At 56.7% G+C, this 18,860-nt stretch overlaps 1 protein-coding gene across 1 annotated transcript; it reads right to left on the bottom strand.

The window, feature by feature from the left end:
* Positions 1–573: 573 nt before the first annotated feature.
* On the bottom strand, positions 574–18,265 carry HIP1R (huntingtin interacting protein 1 related). Its single transcript, XM_034068257.1, has 32 exons — positions 18,110–18,265; positions 13,417–13,480; positions 12,884–13,026; positions 12,424–12,480; positions 12,135–12,215; positions 11,940–12,016; positions 11,475–11,536; positions 10,348–10,488; positions 9,363–9,420; positions 9,198–9,273; positions 8,891–9,028; positions 8,754–8,812; positions 8,608–8,680; positions 8,111–8,285; positions 7,949–8,037; positions 7,583–7,699; positions 7,095–7,196; positions 6,716–6,910; positions 6,377–6,524; positions 6,021–6,107; positions 5,646–5,753; positions 5,161–5,297; positions 4,466–4,576; positions 4,305–4,363; positions 3,983–4,013; positions 3,809–3,871; positions 3,368–3,468; positions 2,744–2,849; positions 1,952–2,075; positions 1,778–1,839; positions 1,441–1,629; positions 574–1,348 (listed from the first exon to the last, which is right to left on the bottom strand). Exons 1-32 carry the CDS (start codon positions 18,200–18,202, stop codon positions 1,310–1,312), a joined length of 3,165 nt encoding a protein of 1,054 aa, XP_033924148.1. The 5' UTR covers positions 18,203–18,265; the 3' UTR covers positions 574–1,309.
* Between the last annotated feature and the right edge of the window lie 595 nt (positions 18,266–18,860).

Genomic DNA, 18,860 nt, shown 5'->3' with positions numbered 1-18,860 from the left:
CAGCTGTGAGGCTGCAGGTAAGGGCTGGCCTGGCTAGAAGGCAGCACTGATCCTGCACCCAAGCTGCTTCTTGGGTATTTAATGACCTATGTTCAGTAAGGCTGGAATGAAAGCCATGGAATTAAGGTGCTGCTGCTGTACCTGGGAGAGCTGATCACTGTGGGCTGGATGGATGGATACATCCACATACAGACCTATGTGCTGTATACATCTGTGTGTAGATGCTCAGACCTATATGCTCAAATACATGTGTGTATCTAGCTATAAATATGCAAACATACATATACATAAATACATATATAGGCACACACAGAACCATACACAGATACATACAAGTCACACATATAGACTATGACTACGTATATTTATGCACACATATACATATATATATATATATACACACACACACACTGATGCACCTACCTCTGTGCTTTAGCTCATTACTTTAAGGCACTTTATTGCCTTTCGCTCCTCAGCATTCAGGCCCAGCTTGCTTCAAGCAGCAGAGCCCCATGCCATAGCCCTGCCATCGGTCACCTCCCCACCGACAAGCTGACCAGGCATCACAACATCTACTTTAAATATTGCTTCTTTAATAATCTCTATGGTGGCAGCAGCTCCAAGGGAAGATACAGCTGACAGGACCTTTCCATCCCTCCACATCAGTAATTCCTTATTGCTGCAGACTCCTCCATCCCCTGGCTCCCATTGGCCACAATTAGATTGAATTCTGCTACATCTCTTAAATATAAACCAGAATGCAACTGATCCCGACAGTGCTGTGGTGCTAAACAACAGAGCAGGACAACACAAGGGTTGCATCCTTATTGCCAGTGTGTGTGTGTCAGTAGCTGCTTCGTCCCTTTACAAAGCCCTGCTCCGTGTGCCGGTTCAGGCTAAGGGCTCCCTCTCCATGGAGGGGCTGATCCCACATCCCGGTATTCCTCAGGCTGGGAAAGGGGAGTTAAAAAATGGTTGCAAGAAAAGCCCAAGTTTCCTATGGTAAAAAGAGCTCTTGGAAAGGGTCCGAGCAGTACAGTAGAGAGCTACAGGTACTTCTAGTGCTGATCGATAGAGTCCTTACAAAAGGATATAACCCAAATGAACCCCAAATTAAATTAACCCGGAGCAGGAGGGGCCCAGGGGACCCCAACCCCAATAGATAAAAATCAAGTGAAGAAAAATACAAATACAAATAAAGGATTCCTTAGAAAACTCCAGTTTTCCGGGCAGGAAGGGGCCCGGAGCAGGAAGGCACACGAGCGCGAAGGCAACGTGAGCTGGTGGATGGGGACCCAGGCAGCCCCTGTTAGACGTGAGGTGGGTATGAGCTGGCGTCTCGCTGGGGCTGCAATGAGAAGAGGGGAGACACCAAATAGCATCCCCTGGTGCTGTGAACACCCTCCCCAGTGTGTATTTACCCCCCCCACCAGGACCTACCTCCCCATGTCCGGGTTTCTGAGCCAAGGGAGGCTTCTTGAGGATGCCTCTCCTAGGGGCTGGTGCTGGCTTTGCCTCCCCATCCTCCTCCGTGTCGTAGGTCCCGGCCAGGGCATAGTGCTGCTTCCTGAGCTCACCCAAGCGCACCCGCTCACCCTCCAGGCGCTTCTCCAGCTCCAGCACCTTCACCTGCAGCCAAAGAGCAGCCCTGTGCATCCCATGGGTGTGATCCCCACCGGCAGCAGCACCACGATGAAGGTGGTAAAGAAGGGACCCCCCCACACACAATGTGCAGGTCCAGATCAGGGCAGCACCAAATCCACCTTCACGTCCATACCTGTGTTTCCATCTCTTCCTTCTTCAGCTTGATGAGGGACATGCCCGAAAAGTCCATGGTGTCTGTGGAGAGAAGCAAGGGTCCCTGCTGAGCACAGCCTCCTCCTATCCCAATGCAATGCTGAACACAGGAAGGGATCTGGGGGGGTCTCCTCTTTCCTTGCAAACCCCTCACCTTTCTCCTCGATCTGCTCTTGCCCTGACTTGGTGGAAGCCACCACGTTGGCTGCCATCTCATTGACATTGCGTGAGCACTCCTGGAGCCTGCCCAGGTTCCTGCTGCTCTTGTCAGCTTTCACCTGCAGAGAGCAGAGACCACATCAGGACGGACCTCAGATGTGACAGGTGGAATGGGTGGACAGACAGACGGACACCTGCTGATCCCATCATGGCCAAGCAACCTGACCCATGTGAGCCCTGGGGCACCAGACCAGCTCTGTTCCCATGCGAGCACACATGGATAAGCAGCATCAGTGAAGGCAGAGCTATTCCTTTTTTAACCATGCTCTTCATTTTAAAGCCATCTGTTGTAAAAACCCCTCTGGGTCCTCCTCCCTCAGCCTCCCTCCCTGTTTGCTCATGGAAACCTCTCCCCATCACCACCTTTGCTGTTGGTGTGGGTGAAAGCAAGGACCGAACTAACTCCATCACTGTCACTCCTGCAGGTGCTTAGTTGGGGTTTCTCGTTAATAATTAACATCTTCTTTACATAAGCAGCTTGACAGGAGGTTTTACACATCCCCATTTCCAAGGGAAGGTGTGGGAACATTAATGCAGGTGAAAACAGATGGATTAAAATCACAGACTGACTTTGGAACAGGAAGAGTTTCACTCCCTCCCTGCTCCGGGAGGAGGCTGCAGGACCGGTGGGTAACAACCCACTGCCTGGGAGCATCCATGGGACAACACTGGGAACAAAACACCTTCAAGGAGGAGCTGCACGCAGGAATGTCATCGGGATACTCACCTTGGAGGCAGCCACGAGCTGGGCTGTGCTGGCAGCGATTTCATGGGAGCAGACAATGAGCTCTTCGTACTTGCCCATGTGCAGGACAACTCTGTCTGCTGACTCCCTGTGTTTGGGGTCAGAAGGGACATTGTGTTAGATCCTCACCATGCACTACACACCAGTCCTTAGAAACCAGCATCAGACCCTGAACCAGCAGCTTTGTAATTACTTAAAGCTCATTTACAAAGCAATTACTCAAAGCCCAAATGTTTTGGATAGGTACAAAACACCAGCAGAGGCAGGACTGTGTGTCCATAATGATGTGGGTGAGGTTTACCCAAAGGTTAAAGGTTTTAAAGGTTTATCCAAAACCACCCCCACTGCCATAGGGATGCTCCACACCCATTCCAGCCTCCCCATCCCCAACCATCTGAGCATGGACATGGACATGGAGTATTCAATTGAAGTAACTTTGCAATCAGGAACCAGCAGCCCCTATTCCACTGACCCAGGATGCTCTGTAAGGAATTATCAGTAATGCTCTGTGCCCGCTCAGGACCATGGCACAGTCTGGGTTACTGGTGATGGAAAAGCATGGGCCAGCCCCAGGCACAGCCATAGGAGAGGTCCCCGGGTACCTACACGAGCTGCGTGGCTCCCCATCCCACCGCCTTGGAGGCAGAGATCAGCCCTTCGGTCCAGCGAGAGTTCTTGGCATAAAACTCCTGAGTTGTTGCTGCCCCCTGTTGTTATGAGGACATCATGGCCTGGGTTAACTTGGGTCTTACATACAACAATGTTCAGATCCATAAATCCATATAAAACATCCATATAATACAGGACAATACAGAAATTCATCTATAAAGCAAGGGACTGGCAGCATTTCTGTGCCCTCTGGGCAATTCTTGCTGGTCTGGTTAAATACATATCAATAAAACAAGCATTAAGCTCCAAGCCTGCAGGTTTGGGCTGGGTTTAAAACACACAGATTTAGGCCATTGTCTTTAAACAAGGCTTTGCAAAGGTGACAGGGATGTGTGTAAAGGGCACGGGGCTGAGCAGCCCATCTGCAGAGAGGCTTACCCGGCCGCTTTCTACTATCTCCTTCTGTAGGTTTGTAGATGTCGTTACAAGGAGCCTAATGGCCTGGAATGAAGAGAAAGAGGTTCTGATGTTTGACAGGGATTGGACTGATGCTGCCAATGGGGGGAAGTCAGTTTTGCTTTGATGCCCCAGCTCAGTGTGTGCAGTACTCACCTTCATGAGGTCCGTGCAGGAGTTCAGAATCCTGTAGGGAAACAAGAGGAAGCATTCAGCATCCTCCAATGCTGTGTCCCAGTTAGGGTCTATTGTGGAGGCCAGCCAGCCTGCAGGTTACTGCTAACCAGCCCCCAAAGCAGCTGTGAACAACGGGCTTAGACATGCAAGACCAAGGTCCACCCTCCTAAAGAGGATGTTGTGCTCAGCATAAGGACGATGCAGGACTGGGCTGCAAATGGGGCTTTGGAGCAGAGCACAGCCCAGGAGGGTATGGACAGAACCCTCCCATGGCTGCCACAGGGCACCCCTCAACACTCACCGCTCATTCACTTCAAGCTTCACACCAGAGCTCTCGTTCCTGGCCTGGCTCATCATCTCCTGTTGGGAAACACAAGAGGGAAGTTGGATGCAGGTGGAGGAGAGACGGACACTTTGCTGCCCCAAGGCACCAGAATGGTCCATCCTGCAGCCCCATCTCACCTCTATCCTCCTGACAGCATCCTCAATCGCCTTGGAGGTGGAGGCCATCTCCTTCTCTACCATGTCCCCCAGCTCTTCTTGCTTGATGTCCAAACTCTTGGGCCTCAGCTCCTGCCGAAGGAGGCAGAAGTCACCAGGTTTGGGGCAGAGAAGGGAATACTTGTGAGGAATAAGACCAAAGCAAAGCATCCAACTCCTTTTTTCCCCCTTAAATAAAGCTGCAGGAGCAGCACCCTGTGGATCACAAGGGTGAAGGCACATGTGCAGCAGACATGGCACAGGGTAAGCAATGCCCTGAATCAAGGTGACAAAACTCAACCACAGGAGCAGTTGTGACAGTGCAGAGCTCCAGAGGGCTCCAGAGAGCTACGAGCCTTTGAGTTAACAGCGGTTCAATGGAACAAACGGATAACCTGTTGGTATGTGGCACAAGCCACCCCAAAGAGCTCACTCCGACCCTGGACTCCTTCAGAGATTTCAGCTCTGGACTATGGGAAATGCCATAAAAGCCACGGGTTTGGGTATATCCCTGGAGAAAGAAGCTGTCCCTCAAGCTGCAGCCTCAGCAAACTCCCACATTGACAAATGGAGGCAACATCCTTCTGCATTAACTGCTTTGACTTCCCTTGGGGAAACACCCGTGCCAGTGATCCCACCCTGCCAGCCTCCATGGTGCAATGGGCTCCATCTCCCACCTGGGCCAGCTGCAGGACCCCTCGCAGCGCCTGCCGCACGTCCCCCAGCTCAGCACATCCCAGGGTCTGCTTATCCCTCAGCTTGCCCAGGTAATCCAGGCTCTGCTGCCCACATTCCCGGCACGTCTCCATCAGCCCTGCGGAGAGGAGGGGTTGGAGACAGGTCCCTCGATGGACAATGGGTCCCTCCATCCCATCCCCACCACCCTCATCTTCCTCCTCCCCTCAGTTATGAGGATGATGCCACACATCAATGGCATCCAGAAGTTATTGCAGAAGAGGATAAATCCATTTCCATGAGCAAAGTATCCCAGGAAGGGGCACCAGAACACAGGGAATGTTGGAGGGATAGGACCAAGCTGCCTCCAGGGAAGACCTGCCCCATAACCAGCCCCTACCACAGGATGCTTCAGCACGGCAGCCCACCCCTAAAACACTACAGACATAAAGAACCCCAGTATGAAGCACCCATGCACAGCACTCACGGTCAGCGTGGTCAGTGGGAGCCAGGTGGGACGTGGCGCTGCCATTCACAATGGTGTCGGCCGTCAAGTGTGCAAAGAGGGCCAGAGCCCCCACCAGCCCTGCAGCATCTGATGGTGGGATGATGTGGTCAGGTGCTGCCAGCCCAGGGCACCACTTGGGGGCTTCAACCAGCCCCTGAACACACTCAAGGGTCAATACAAGAGGTTGGTATTGACCCCATCAGCTCCTTGAGCACACAGGAACCCACCCGCTCCATCCCTCCATCACCAGGGCATTGCACCATTGCCGACGGCCCCAGAGCAGCCGGGAGCTGCTGGATGGGGGATAACAGAAGCAAGGTGCAAGTGATGCCCCCGGTCCCCAGCCCCAGGTACCTGCCATGGAGGCCACGTACTGCGCGTGCCCGTTCTCCAGGGCATCCGTGGACTCCAGCGCTGCCTGCGCCCGGCTCAGCAGGTAATCTGCAATGAGTTCAGCTTCGTTAGTGTCAGTTCTAACTCCATGAGGCACCATTGAGTGGAAGCCAAGACAGCTCAGGTCCTTGTGGCCCTGGCCTGGGAACAGCACTAAGATCTGAGCAAAACAGTGCTGGGATTAGAGCTAAAAGCTCATTCCTGGTAAATCTGATCCCAGTCTCCTTGGGTGTAGTATTTGGTAGGGAAAAAAGGCCTGGGGGAAGCTGAGAGGCAATGGGATCTGTGCTGCAGCCCCATGATCAAGTGGGATGCACCTGGGGAGCTGGTGCAGCGGATGTGCAGTGGATCATCCAGCTTGGCCACAGCGTCCCGGAGGATGTCCTCTGCCTCCCGCACCGTCTGCTGCAGGATGAGGAACTGCTGGTCCAGCAGCTTCTGCTGCAGGCTCTGCTCCTGGCTGCTCTGTGGGGTGTGAGGGACAAGGATGCACAGCTGGGACACAGGACCCCTATCACCATCACCCCATCACCATCGCATCCCTTGAGAGCATCATTGCAGGATTAGACCTGAGCATCCCATTATTGCTGCTCCAAGCCGTGGCTCATCTGAGCTCCCCCATTGCTCAGCACCCCCAAAGACATCTCACCCCATACCTTCTCCAGGAGCCTGCCCTGCAGCTCTCGTATCTCCCTCGAGCTCTTGTCCACCTCCTGGCTCAGCTGCAGCTCCTTCTCCTGGATGAGGCCACGTGTGGAGAGCAGCTCATGCTCCTTCTCGCTCACCGACCGCCTCAGCACCTCCTTCTCAGTGTGCAGGGCCTCCAGCTGAGCACTGAGCTCTGTGCCTGCCTGCCAGCAGGACCAGGAGACCCCATCACTCCTCTGTCACCATGCCATGAGCCCAACAACTGCAGAGGGGGGAGCTGAGGACATGCATGGGGATGCACCCACATTCAGCCCCAGTGACACTGCCTTGAGCTGCTGGTTGCTGTGTGATGGGCATCGGGGCACATCCTGCACCCCAGCCTCGTACCTGCTTGGCGTGGCTGAGCGAGCGCTGTGCCTGCTCCAGCTCTTCCCGTCGGGCATCCAGCTCCTGCCGCAGCTGCTCCATCTGCAGGCCCTGGTCCTCCAGCTGCAATGCATGGCTATGGAGCTGCAGGGATGCTCCGGCCCCGCTTGGCACCGGCAGCAGCCAGTGCCATGGGAATGAACCCAGATGGGTGTCACCGAGGGGTTTTCAGGATATTGGGGGGGTTCCTCCTTTCCCAGCCCCCAGCGAATGAAAGCACCCAAACCCATTGACCTGCATCATGGCATTTTCTTGGGGGAAGAAAAGGCAGATTTGGGCAAGAGGGAGTACAGCACACATTGAATAACACCTTCCTGAGGAGCCAGGGCAGCCCCTTCCAGGATCAGGGACTGACACCAACCACCACCTCCACCCCATGCACCCAAGCTGTGTTCCCCAGGCTGGCAAGGGCCCCATAGCAGGGAAGGATGCAGGGCTCTGCTGCTCACCTTCATCTCTGCCTCTCTCTTGACCTGCTCCACCTGGAAGGCCAACTGCTCCTTGACACGTGCCACCTCCTCCTGGCTCTGCTGCGTGACCGTCAGCTGCTTGGCAGTGTCAGCGTTCTGCATGGGGACATGGGCATCAGAGGGGGATCCCCCCATAGCCATGCTTGTTCCCATCACATCCTGGCTCAGGGGACACCTCCAAGATGCCTTTCTCATGGCATCCGAGATGCTGGCTGCTTATGAGCATGAATTCAAGGGGCGTCTCCCACCCGGTGCTCAGGAGGCCCTGGATGCAGGATGACGGCACCAACATGGGATAGGGCTGAGCAGAGGGATGAAGGCATCAGTCAGTCCCTGCAGTGTTACCTTCCTGAGCAGCTCGGCATGGGTGTTGATGAGCTCACTGTGCTTCTCCTTCAGCTTCGTGTACCGGATCTCGGTGGCAGTGGCTTTCTCTGAAGAGGGGAGACAGGCTCAGCACCGGTGCTGAGTACACCCCACAGCCCAGGGGTGTTGCAGGACACCTACTCTCTGCCTCGGTGCACAGCCGCTGGGACCTGTTGCTGTCCTGCTTCACCCTCTGCAGCTCATCCCGCAGCTGCTCGTTGTCCACCAGTGCCTTCTGCTTCTGCTTGCGCTGCTCCTCCACTTCCCCCTCCAGGCTGTTGACCTGAGCCTTGAGCTGTGTGATGTACCTCTGTGCCTGTGGGCACCGGCACCAATGGGGCACTGCAGCAGCCACCAGTCCTCCCCAGCATCCCCAGCCCAGTGCCTGGCTCTGATCTGGGCAAAGCTGCTGTGAGATGCATGGGAAAGCTCTGCCCTCCTGCTCCGTGCCCGCTGCTAACACAACGTGGGACAGGTCTCACATGCCTCCAGCCCAGCCCATCAGGAGCTGGGTTCTGGCACTGGGAGAGGCCCAGAACACAGCACTGGGTACCAGGACTCTTCTGCTGCATCCCATAGGGGATGCACCCTAAAGCACCCCGCTCTCCCACACCGGCTGCTTCCCAACAGGGCTTTACCTCCAGTTTAATCTTCTCCATCTCTGCACGGAGCACATCCACCTCCTTCTTCAGGCTCTCGATCTGTGCATCCCTGCAGGGAAAAGGCAGGTTGGTCCCATGTGGCAGTGGCCACCCCACCGGCATCACCACTGGACCCCCCATACCTGTCATCCCGAATGCCATTGGGAGGCCCAAAGGTTTGGTCAAACAGATCCGAGGTGACCTGGAGGAGACAGAGGGTGCTGAGCTGAGCGGGGCTGCGGGTGCCTGTGTCCTCCCATCCCGGGGTCCCCATCCCCACCTGTGGCTCCATGGTGGAAGTTGTGCTTATCTCAATGAGGTTCTCTGGCTCCTCATCCTCAGGGGCTTCCTCAGGGATGACAACCACAGGCTTCACGTGCTCGGCCAGCGCGGATGCCCGCAGGAAGTTCGGGGGGCTCTATGGGGATGAGATGCTGTGATGGCATCACCTGGAACCACTGCAGCAGCACAGCAAGAGAAGGGAGGCAGCCATCCCTGTGCTGCTGTGTCCTCAGGCACTGAGCCCATCCATGGGACACCCTGAACCCACAAGCTCTCCAAAGCACCCCATGGAATTCCTACTGTACCTCTGGCAGCCGCGGGATCTGGATGAGCCGCTTGAAATAGAGCATGTCTGATGCCTTCTTAAAGAAGTTTTTGAGGCTGGAAGGGGGAAAGAAGAACTGTTTGTGGGGGGGGGGGGGGATGGCAGCAAGGAGGGGACCCCAGCATCGCACTCAGCCATGGCTTACCTGCGGAACTGCTCATGGAAGCGGTCCCGGTGGCCTTGCAGTGTGTCTGCCGGCAGACCTGCAGTGATGGGGGGACAACAGCTGATCCATTCATTCACATGCAGCTGGAGCCCTCCAGCTGCCAAAGCCATCAGGTTAAGGCCAGGGGGGAATGGGATGTGGGGGTCAGGGTGGTAGTGGGGTATCCCCATTGCTGGCATAGGGACCAGGGACACAGCACAGGAAGGTGGCTGTGGAAACCCCATAATGCCCATGTGAGGCCCCTTGCACCCTGCTGCCCAGCAGTTCCATGGCTGGCAGGCCAAGGCTCGTCAGTTTGAATTCATCAAGAACAAGCCCTTCTAATTCCTTCATGTGGGATGTGTACATGGAATGGAGCAGGTCCTCAGAGCCTGGCTGGGACATGGGGACATGGCAATGGATGCTCCATGCAATCCTAATCCCCAAATCCAACCAGAAACCCAAGCTGGGAAAAGACCAGGATGGGACACGTCCCCAGGACATGGAACTGTGGGAACAAGTCCAGAGGAGACCATGAGGATGATCAGGGGCTGGAGCAGCTCCTGTATGAGGACAGGCTGAGAGAGTTGGGGCTGTTCAGCCTGGAGAAGAGAAGCTGCGTGGAGACCTCAGAGCAGCTTCCAGTATCTGAAGGGGGCCTACAGGGATGCTGGTGAGGGACTCTTCATTAGGGACTGTAGTGACAGGACAAGGGGTAATGGGTTCAAACTGAAACAGGGGAGGTTTAGATTGGATATAAGGAAGAAATTCTTTACTGTTAGGGTGCTGAGGCACTGGAATGGGTTGCCCAGGGAGGTTGTGAATGCTCCATCCCTGGTCGTGTTCCAGGCCAGGCTGGACAAAGCCTTGGGTGATATGGTTTAGTGTGAGGTGTCCCTGCCCATGGCAGGGGGGTTGGAACTGGATGATCTTAAGCTCCTTTCCAACCCAAACTGTTCTATGATTCTATGATTCTGTGACTCACAGGAGTGCAGCTTGAACATCAGCTTGACCGCGTAGTGGTAGAGGTGGCTGCAGTCCTGGATGACCTGGATGAGGGGAGCCAGGCGGCACTGCACTGCTGACATCTGTGACACTGCCATCGACGTGTTGAGCTGCCTGAAAACTGGAGGGGAGCACAGTGAGCTGCTGACCCCACATCTCAGCTCCATCATTACCCACCATGGATGCGGCTGTGCCAGGGTATGGGATACACACTGGGGCTGCTGCGCTGGGAACCCCCTTCTGAGCAAGAACACCCAAAGGGACAACGGTGGCAGAGGAAAGGGGTGCTCAGCTCTGCCCCTGGGTACCCAAAAAGGAGGGATCTAACCCCAAACCATGTAAAGGCTGGGGGAGACAAAGGGTTTTGCTCTGCTCTATTTAACCATGCAAGGAGCCGGAGAGCATCCCAGGGCAGGGGCTGGACCTGCCGGCACTGCAGCCTCACATGCCCTGGCTCGGACACAGATCCGTTCCCTTGGCAGGGATCCAGGCAGCAGATCCCCTCCGGCTTCCTCCCTGCTCCATATCCATATTGATGGATATAAACTGTCTGTACAAGTGGGTCAGGAGGAGACGCAGGAGCCGGTGGGAGCCGGGAGCTGGTGTCTGCTGCTGGGCCCTGCTTTCCAGGGCAGCTCCCTGCTCCTGACTCACAGCAGAGGCAGAAACTGACCCATTTTTAAGCCATCTAAAAATTCCTGGAGAAGGAGCCGAGAGAATCAGACATTCCCGAAGGAATCTCAGCAAGGGAAAAGGGGTATCTAGAAAGAGGTACAGCCGCATCCTCTGCTTCAGGGAGATAGAAGGATTTGGGTAACGCATATGATTAACGTGGTTGTACTAAAACCAATGAAGAACCCATTTCATGGCAGCAGTGCTCTCAAAACAATGCTCTGCACTGCTCAGGTGGGCTAAACCCACCACATTCCTCAAGTGTTTTCCTACAACCACCTCTATAGGGCATCAGCAGCACTGAGGAGCGAGCTCAGAGACCTCACAGGAGGAGGAAGGAGCTGAGCCTCTGAGCTCAGGCTCTGAACTCCATTCCCGACCAAAGAGCAAAGCTATTGCTCAAGAGCCGCTGGGAGGGACCTGCTGCCTCCTCACCTGACTCCGACAGCTTCAGCTCCCAGTCCAGGTAGTCAAACAGCTCCACGGTCAGCTGGAAGCTGCCAAAGAGACCCCAAACCACATCACCCATCAGCAGACACATCCTTGCTCCGGCTGCTCACGGTCACTGCAGGTCCTTATGAGGGTGAGGGCTCAGAGTGACAAGGATTTGGGTTGGAAGGGACCTTAAAGCTCACCCAGGGACCCCTTCCACTGGAGCAGCTGCTCCAAGCCCCTGTGTCCAGCCTGGCCTTGAGCACTGCCAGGGATGGGGCACCCAGTGCAGGTTTGCTCCCTGCATTTCCATCCCTCACTGCTCTGCAGGTGCAGGAGGATTCAGGCCCCATCCAACCAGTCCTAAACCCGATGGTTGCCCTGCTCAGGAGCTGTTTGATACTGGATGCTGCCAGCATGGAGCTGGTTGGGCACCACCGGGTGCTGTGCTCCCACAAGGACACTCACATGTTGTTCACATCCGTCCCTGCTGTCTTCTCCAGCACCTCATCCGGCACTTCGAGGCCCGGGGGGAACTCGGGATGCTTTGTAACAGGAGAGAGAGAACAGCAATGGCTGTTAATGCATTCACTGGGGTGAAACATCCCCTGGTGAAGCCCCATCCCCAGCAGGACAGGGCATGGAGGCAGCTGAGGGTCTCACCTTGATGTGGAAGGAGATCTTGACGAGCAGGAGCCGTGTGTAGATGCTCACCAGCTGCCCATACCTGTCATGTAAATGGCCCTGCCAGGGGAAATGAGGCAGGTCTGAAGTGCTACAACCAGAACCCACACGGAGCCCCAGGGCTCTCACCCTCCTGCCCTTCACCATCACCCAGCAGGGTCACAGAGGAGGGGTTGTTTCAGGTGGTGCTTTGCCCTCCCTGTGCTCACAGTGTTTTCACCACCTCCAAACTCCCCAGAAGGCACAAATCTCCTCTCACCCCACTCACCCACAGGTCTCCTGTCTCTCGGATGTTGCTGCGGTACCGCTGGCAATCCTGGAGGACCTGGGGCAAAAGCATTAGGAAGACATTAGGCAGAAGCTGTTCCCTGTGAGGGTGCTGAGGTGCTGGCACAGGGTGCCCAGAGAAGCTGGGGCTTGGAACTGGATGAGCTTTAAGGTCCCTTCCAACCCAAACCATTGTAGGCTATGAAAACCAGGAGGGATGTGCATGGTGGGGCTGGCAGGGAGCTGGGGGGAAGGATGGGTCCAGCCCCTTTTGCTGCTCCAGCTTTGGAAGGAGAAGTTCAAGCCTTTCAATAGCAACCAGAGGCTGGGGCATTGCAGGGGTTGGTTTCAAAGACAGGAGGGAACAGAGCACTTCACAGCCCCATGGCCTGGGTAAGGTGGGATAGGGAGGGGAACCCATCCTTTGTGCAGCAGGAGGGATGCTCCGAGGGGACACTCACATTGGGGTGTCCGTCCCGAAGCACCTTGTGTAGGACATGGCAGAACTTCCAGCTGAGGATGGCGCTGCTGGGCAGGGGCAGCCCGATGGCATAGGACCAGAAGGTGAACGCTCCCTTCTCGTGGTGAGTCCCCAGGATGATCCCTTCCCTTCAGTCAAGGCCAATGGGACACAGACAGGGAACAGGCTGGGATGGGGACAGCTCCTGCTCACACTCATTACAAAGGGGACACACACAGTGCACTGCAGGGATCACTGACATGATGCTGCACTCACAGATAAAACCCCATTTGTTTTCCTACCCCACTGCAGGGCACACCAGGGCCCTCTGCATTCTATTGCCCAAGAAACACAATGTCCTGGCACTGCTCTTGTCTGCATCCCCACTGATGGATGAACCTACAAGATGCCATCCCCCAACCAAGCTCTGTGTGGGTCTCCTGTGTCCCAAACCTCCCATAGCTCTGGCCCCACAGGGTGAACCCTCACACAGCATCTCCTCTGCTCATCCAGGTGAGCCAAGGGAAAGGATACGTCGGGCATGTTTCTCCTTCACTGGTGCTTCTTGTGTGTTTATGGCTTTGCTGATGCTGATGGCCTGCAAGGGGAGAGAGTGGTGTGACCCCTGCAGCCGGTGCTGCTGGGGAATGCCCTGCGGTTTGTAACACTTCAAAGCTGTTTGTGACACCCAAAATAGGCTTTTTTACCCACAAAACAACCTGTTAACAGCCAGACCCAGGTCGCTACTGACCACACCACTGATGCTCCTCCTTGACCCTGTCCCAGGAAACAAACGGCTGCATCCCTGCAGCCTGAACTCAACTCCATCTCCAGCATCACAGCAGCAAGATGCTGAATCCCAGGGTTGTTTGGTCACAAGGAGCCTTTGAAGTGTGCAGGAGGGCAGCGTTTGAGGACTTCCTTCATCCAAACACAGTCCCCAGCACACAGGGACTGGCAGCCACAGTGCCCATTCAGGTGGAGCAAAACGAGTGTCAGGAGAGGATTATCCACTTCTAACGTGTTTGATCACAGAGCACTTCCAGGTACAGGTCATTCCCATAGGATAACCCAGACAGGGGTCGCTTCTGAGCTGCTGTGATGGATGAGGATCTTCCTCCTCCTCACTGGGTCCCTACAGACTCCCCCATGCTGGAGCTGTGCCTGTGCCTACAAACCCTTGGTCACCGGCAGAGGGAAAAGGTCCCAGCTGGAAGGCAGGAAGCAGCTCCGCCGCTCGTGCAGGAAGAGAAACCCAGTCCCTCCCTGCGGCCCCACAAGCCACAGAACCCCATAAACCCCAGGCAAGCACCTGCTCTGACACAGCTGCTTGTGCCTCGATGCCTCCGAACTGAGGCGCTTCCCTGCGGGAACAGGAACCCGATGCTGAGCTATCAACTGCTCCTGACTTATGCAGGAGGAACCCGATGCTGCACTGAAGGGGCGATGCCAAAGGTATCCATGCACCACATCAGCCCCAAAGAGCCCAGAACAGCAGCACCCACGAGCTGAGCGTGACAGCAATGAAACCACAGTGAATGGATCCCCAAAAGTGAGCCTGTCCCAAAGGGATGAGCCCAGGACAAGAGGCTGGATCTGCCTTTCCCGCAGCGGGGAAGCCCCAGTGTCACCCTGCCATGTAGGGCTGTACAGCAGCAGAGTTAAGCTGGTGACTTGCTGTAATCCTCTTATCCCCAAAGGTTAATGAGCCCGGAGTGCTTGGGAACAGGCACTTGCAGCACAACCACCCGAAGCCTGGAGCCGATGGAGAGGCTGCATCCTTGATCCTGGCACAGGGAGGAGATGGGGTCCTGAGGCTGCCAGCACCTCCCAGGGCAACCAAAGGGATGGTTCATTGGCAGAAGGTAAAGCTCATCACACACCAGACAGTGACAAGGCAGGGACTGGAGACACACCTGGAGGCAAAGAGCTGCTTAAAGGGGTTATTGCATCTTGCTGAGATCCCAAACCTGGGTCTGCAGATCCCAAACCTGGGTTTGCAGATCCCAAACCTGGGTTTGCAGGTCCCAAACCTGGGTTTGCAGGTCCCAAACCTGGGTCTGCAGATCCCAAACCTGAGTTTGCAGATCCCAAACCTGGGTCTGCAGATCCCAAACCTGGGTCTGCAGATCCCAAACCTGGGTTTGCAGATCCCAAACCTGGGTCTGCAGGTCCCAAACCTGGGTTTGCAGGTCCCAAACCTGGGTCTGCAGATCCCAAACCTGGGTCTGCAGATCCCAAACCTGGGTTTGCAGATCCCAAACCTGGGTTTGCAGATCCCAAACCTGGGTTTGTAGATCCCAAACCTGAGTTTGCACTGCCTGCCTTGTGTGGGAGCAGCACGATGGGCTCATCCCAACACACCAGTGAGATCCTGGCTCCCAGACCCCCAGGAAAGGGAATGCTGTCCCACATCCCTAGGACAGGAGCTCAGCCACCCAGTACTGCCTGGTAGGATGGGACTAGGGCTGGGACCCAGCTGGCCTATCCCAAAACCAGGCTGTAATTCCCATTGGTGCTGGTGGTTTTATGGCATTTATGGCCCATAATGTCATTACCAGCCAAAATCCAGCCTGGGAGCTGCTGCAGAGGCAGGTTTCACCCTTGGTGATTCAGCACTGAGGTTTCTATAGGACCATTTGACATCCAGCACAGTGCAGGGGCAGCCCCCAGCCCACCCACAGCACTGCCATGACAGAGACACCACACTTAGCATGGTCCTATGGTGCCACCAAACCAATGCCAATCCCTTGAAGCCACATGGAAGGGCAATGGTGGGAGCAGGGATGGGCATGGGGTGATGCTGCAGCCTGGGACATGCATGTCCCTGCCGGCTGCTTGGTGAAGCTGGGCTGTGGATGGCTCTGAGATGGGGACATTGACCTGGACCACACAGCAGCAGCACATCTGGAGGTCCTGGTGTCACTGCAGGCACACAATCAGTGCTGCCAAGGCTTTCATGGGGGGGTCCAACCCCAAGACCTGCCCCTCCACAGGCTGTGGTGCCCACGGGTGCAGCCCCAACGCCTGACTCAGCCTCACGTACCAAGCGGGTGACTAAAGCCGGGATCAAAGCGCCCAAATGAAGGAGCAGGGTTTACATCCACCCTTTAGTTCCAGGCTGCTCTTAATTACAGCACAATCCTCCCCACCCACAGCTCCCCAGGGCCCTGGCATCCGCAGGGACACAATCCCAGCAGGTGAATGCCGGGTCCTGGCGCTCTGGGAGCAGGACATGGAGCTGGATCAGATGAACTGCAAACAGCAGCTCCCGAGTTCCCTTCCTAATGCTCCTCCTTCCCAAACCACAGCACTCATCAGTCCCACACACGGTATTCCCGGAGCTCACTGGAGTTTGAACCTCCTTGCTTAGGAAAAGCAGGAATTGGCTGCAGAAAAGGGCACGTTTTGCTTCCTGGTGCAGGACAGCAGCTCCCACCTCCCACAGCAGCTGCTCCAAGGGGGATGTCAGCATCACAACACCTCAAAAAGCAGTTTAAGGGAAGCCAGTGACCTTCAGATCACTGGGATCACACAGACAGGGAGAGCAACCCCTGCCTGCATCCATGGGCATCAACCTGGGAAAGGAGATGGGGCTCCTGGGGTTGGCAGCATCATGCTCCAGGGTGGGGTGAAGCCTTGGCCAGTGAAGCACATGGAGGGGACATGGCACTGGTGTCCCCATCATACAAAGGTGACCAGCGGCCATCTCCACAGCTGCTATAATTAGACATAAAAGGCAAATCAATACCCACATACTGACATTGGAAGAGTTCAGCTCCCACAGGAAGCATTACTACAGGAAACATTAGGATAAGGCTCCTTTAGGACTGTTTTTCAGCAGTTTTTAGGGGTGGTGAATGTGACCATCAGCCAGCGAGCTCCAGGTTCAGATCCAACGGACCAGTTTGGGGTGATGTGACCATCAGCCAGCGAGCCCCAGGTTTAGATCCAATTGGGGTGATGAATGTGATCATCAGCCAGCAAGCCCAGGGTTCAGATCCAATAGATAACCACCATACACTCTCCCTGCACACATCTCTGCCCATGGTATCCCTGTGCCCATGAGCTCCCACACAGGGCACAGACCCCACCAACAAGCCCAAAACACCACAGAAGGGCAGAGGGAGGAGGGACACGCTCCGGCCCCGCAGGCACACGCTGCCCTTCGGCACCCGAGGCAGCGCTGCCACCGCCGTTCTCTATCAGCGGTGCCCGGTGGGGCGGCTGAAGGAGCCGTGTCCAGAAGGAACCGGAATTGCCGGTTCTCCCGTGTTGCTCCCCAAACCCAACAGGATTCGCTTCCTCCCCTGCCTGCCCCATCAGCACCGTGACCCCGGGGTCTGACACCTTCACTGGTGCTCTCCAGGACAAAGCAGCCCAGGGAAGGACCAGGAAGGCAAAGGGGCAGGATACCTGCTCTGCGATCACAGCGTGCAAAGAGTGGCCTGGGGATGCGTGCGGGGAGGGCACTGTGGGTTCTGCTGTGAGCACATCCCTCCGTCCATCCCCTGTTGGGGTAATCAACATCCCACAAGCCGGATGACAGCCCTGTTGGTACCCTGCGCATCACCCACCCCACGGGGCTGTGGGAAGGGCTTTAGGCACCCCCGTCCAAGCCGGACACCGCGGGACACGAACAACTTCAGGCCTTGTTTAGACTCTGCCTCCCTCCCTGGGACCGGACATCCCGGTCCCCGAGGGCCCCTTCACGCGTGGCCCAGAGCCCGTACAAAGCAACCCCTGGTGCCGCTGGGCAGCCCCGGACCAGCACCGAGGGGCACGGAGGGGATGCAGAGGTGCCGGTTACCGGTGCGAGCACCGGGCTCAGCCGCGCTCCCTCCGAAGCCATAAAACTTCCCGTGTTTGCTCATGGCCGTCGTTACCTGCCGGTAAGGCCGCGGGGGGGGCACATACACACACACACACACACCGCCTGCCCGGGGCTCTGCTGCCCGCCGGGGCCACGGGACCCGGCCCAGAGGCAGCGGGACGGGCCGGTACCGGGGCCACGGCAGGAGGAAGAGATGGGGCAGGTGGGGGCGGGGGAGCGTGCGCCGCACCGGCAGCAGGGACAGACGGACGGACGGACGGACGGACGGACAAACAGCGGCCGGTCCCTGGACTCAGCTCCCCCCCTAGCCCCGCATTCAGCGCGCCCCGAGGGATGCCCCGCAGGTCGGTACCGGTACCGGAGCCGGTACCGCGGCAGCTCCGCCGCTCTCACCTGGCTCTTGTCGAACTGCTCCCGCTCCGCCTCCAGGCTGTGCCCTCCGCGCCGGCTCAGCACCCGCGCAGGAACACTCTTGATGCTGTTCATGGCGGCCGCGCACCGGGAGCTGCGCTCCGCGCAGGCTGCGCCCGGCCGCGCACTGCGCTGCGCCGCGCCCCGGCACAAGGGCGCCCCTAGCGGCCGCGCCGGGACACACCCACCCGCGGCAGGTGGAGCCCGGCGGTGCCGTCGGTGGGGCGGGGATGGGGCCGTCGGTGGGGCGGGGATGGGGTCGTGGGGTGACGGCTCCCCCCGCTCCGGACACGTCCAGCAGGGTCGGAGCACCGCCGGTACCCGTCTGTCTGCGCTCCCCCGTCGGAGAAACCACGCAGCAGTGAGGGCACCGGCCCTGCGGCAGCGCTGGAGCCCAGCGGCTGCTGTGCTTTCGTTGGTAGTTCAGTATGAAACACAACAGCAAAGGCACTGCCGGGAGTCTCTGCGGGACCTCCAGAACCACGGCAGCAGCGTTAGAGGGGGCCTGAATCACAGGGAACGGAACTGGTTTGTACCTGAATCAATTACCCCCCAATATTCCTTCCCCATTGCACAAACCGAGGGTAGCCCCAACCCTGCAGCTCCACTGATCCTTGTCGCATCACTTCAGCTTGGTTTTCTCTATGACTTCACAGCTGCCATTTGAAACGTACCTCATTGCATTCACTCGTTGATGCTCAACACATTTAAACCAGCTCCTGCTGGGAAGTTG

This window comes from Melopsittacus undulatus, chromosome 12 (assembly GCF_012275295.1).
Source record: "Melopsittacus undulatus isolate bMelUnd1 chromosome 12, bMelUnd1.mat.Z, whole genome shotgun sequence".
Lineage (NCBI taxonomy): Eukaryota > Metazoa > Chordata > Aves > Psittaciformes > Psittaculidae > Melopsittacus > Melopsittacus undulatus.
The sequence above is the reverse complement of the archived record's forward strand: the minus strand, read 5'-3'. Positions and strand labels throughout refer to the sequence as shown.

Coding starts and splice junctions, on each gene's coding strand:
- HIP1R (XM_034068257.1), bottom strand. CDS start 18,202: ATGAACAGCATCAAGAGTGTTCCTGCGCGGGTGCTGAGCCGGCGCGGA. Junction 12,481..12,883: donor TTCGGGACGGACACCCCAAT/GTGAGTGTCCCC, acceptor CTTTTGCCCCAG/GTCCTCCAGGATTGCCAGCG. Junction 8,681..8,753: donor AATGGCATTCGGGATGACAG/GTATGGGGGGTC, acceptor TTTTCCCTGCAG/GGATGCACAGATCGAGAGCC.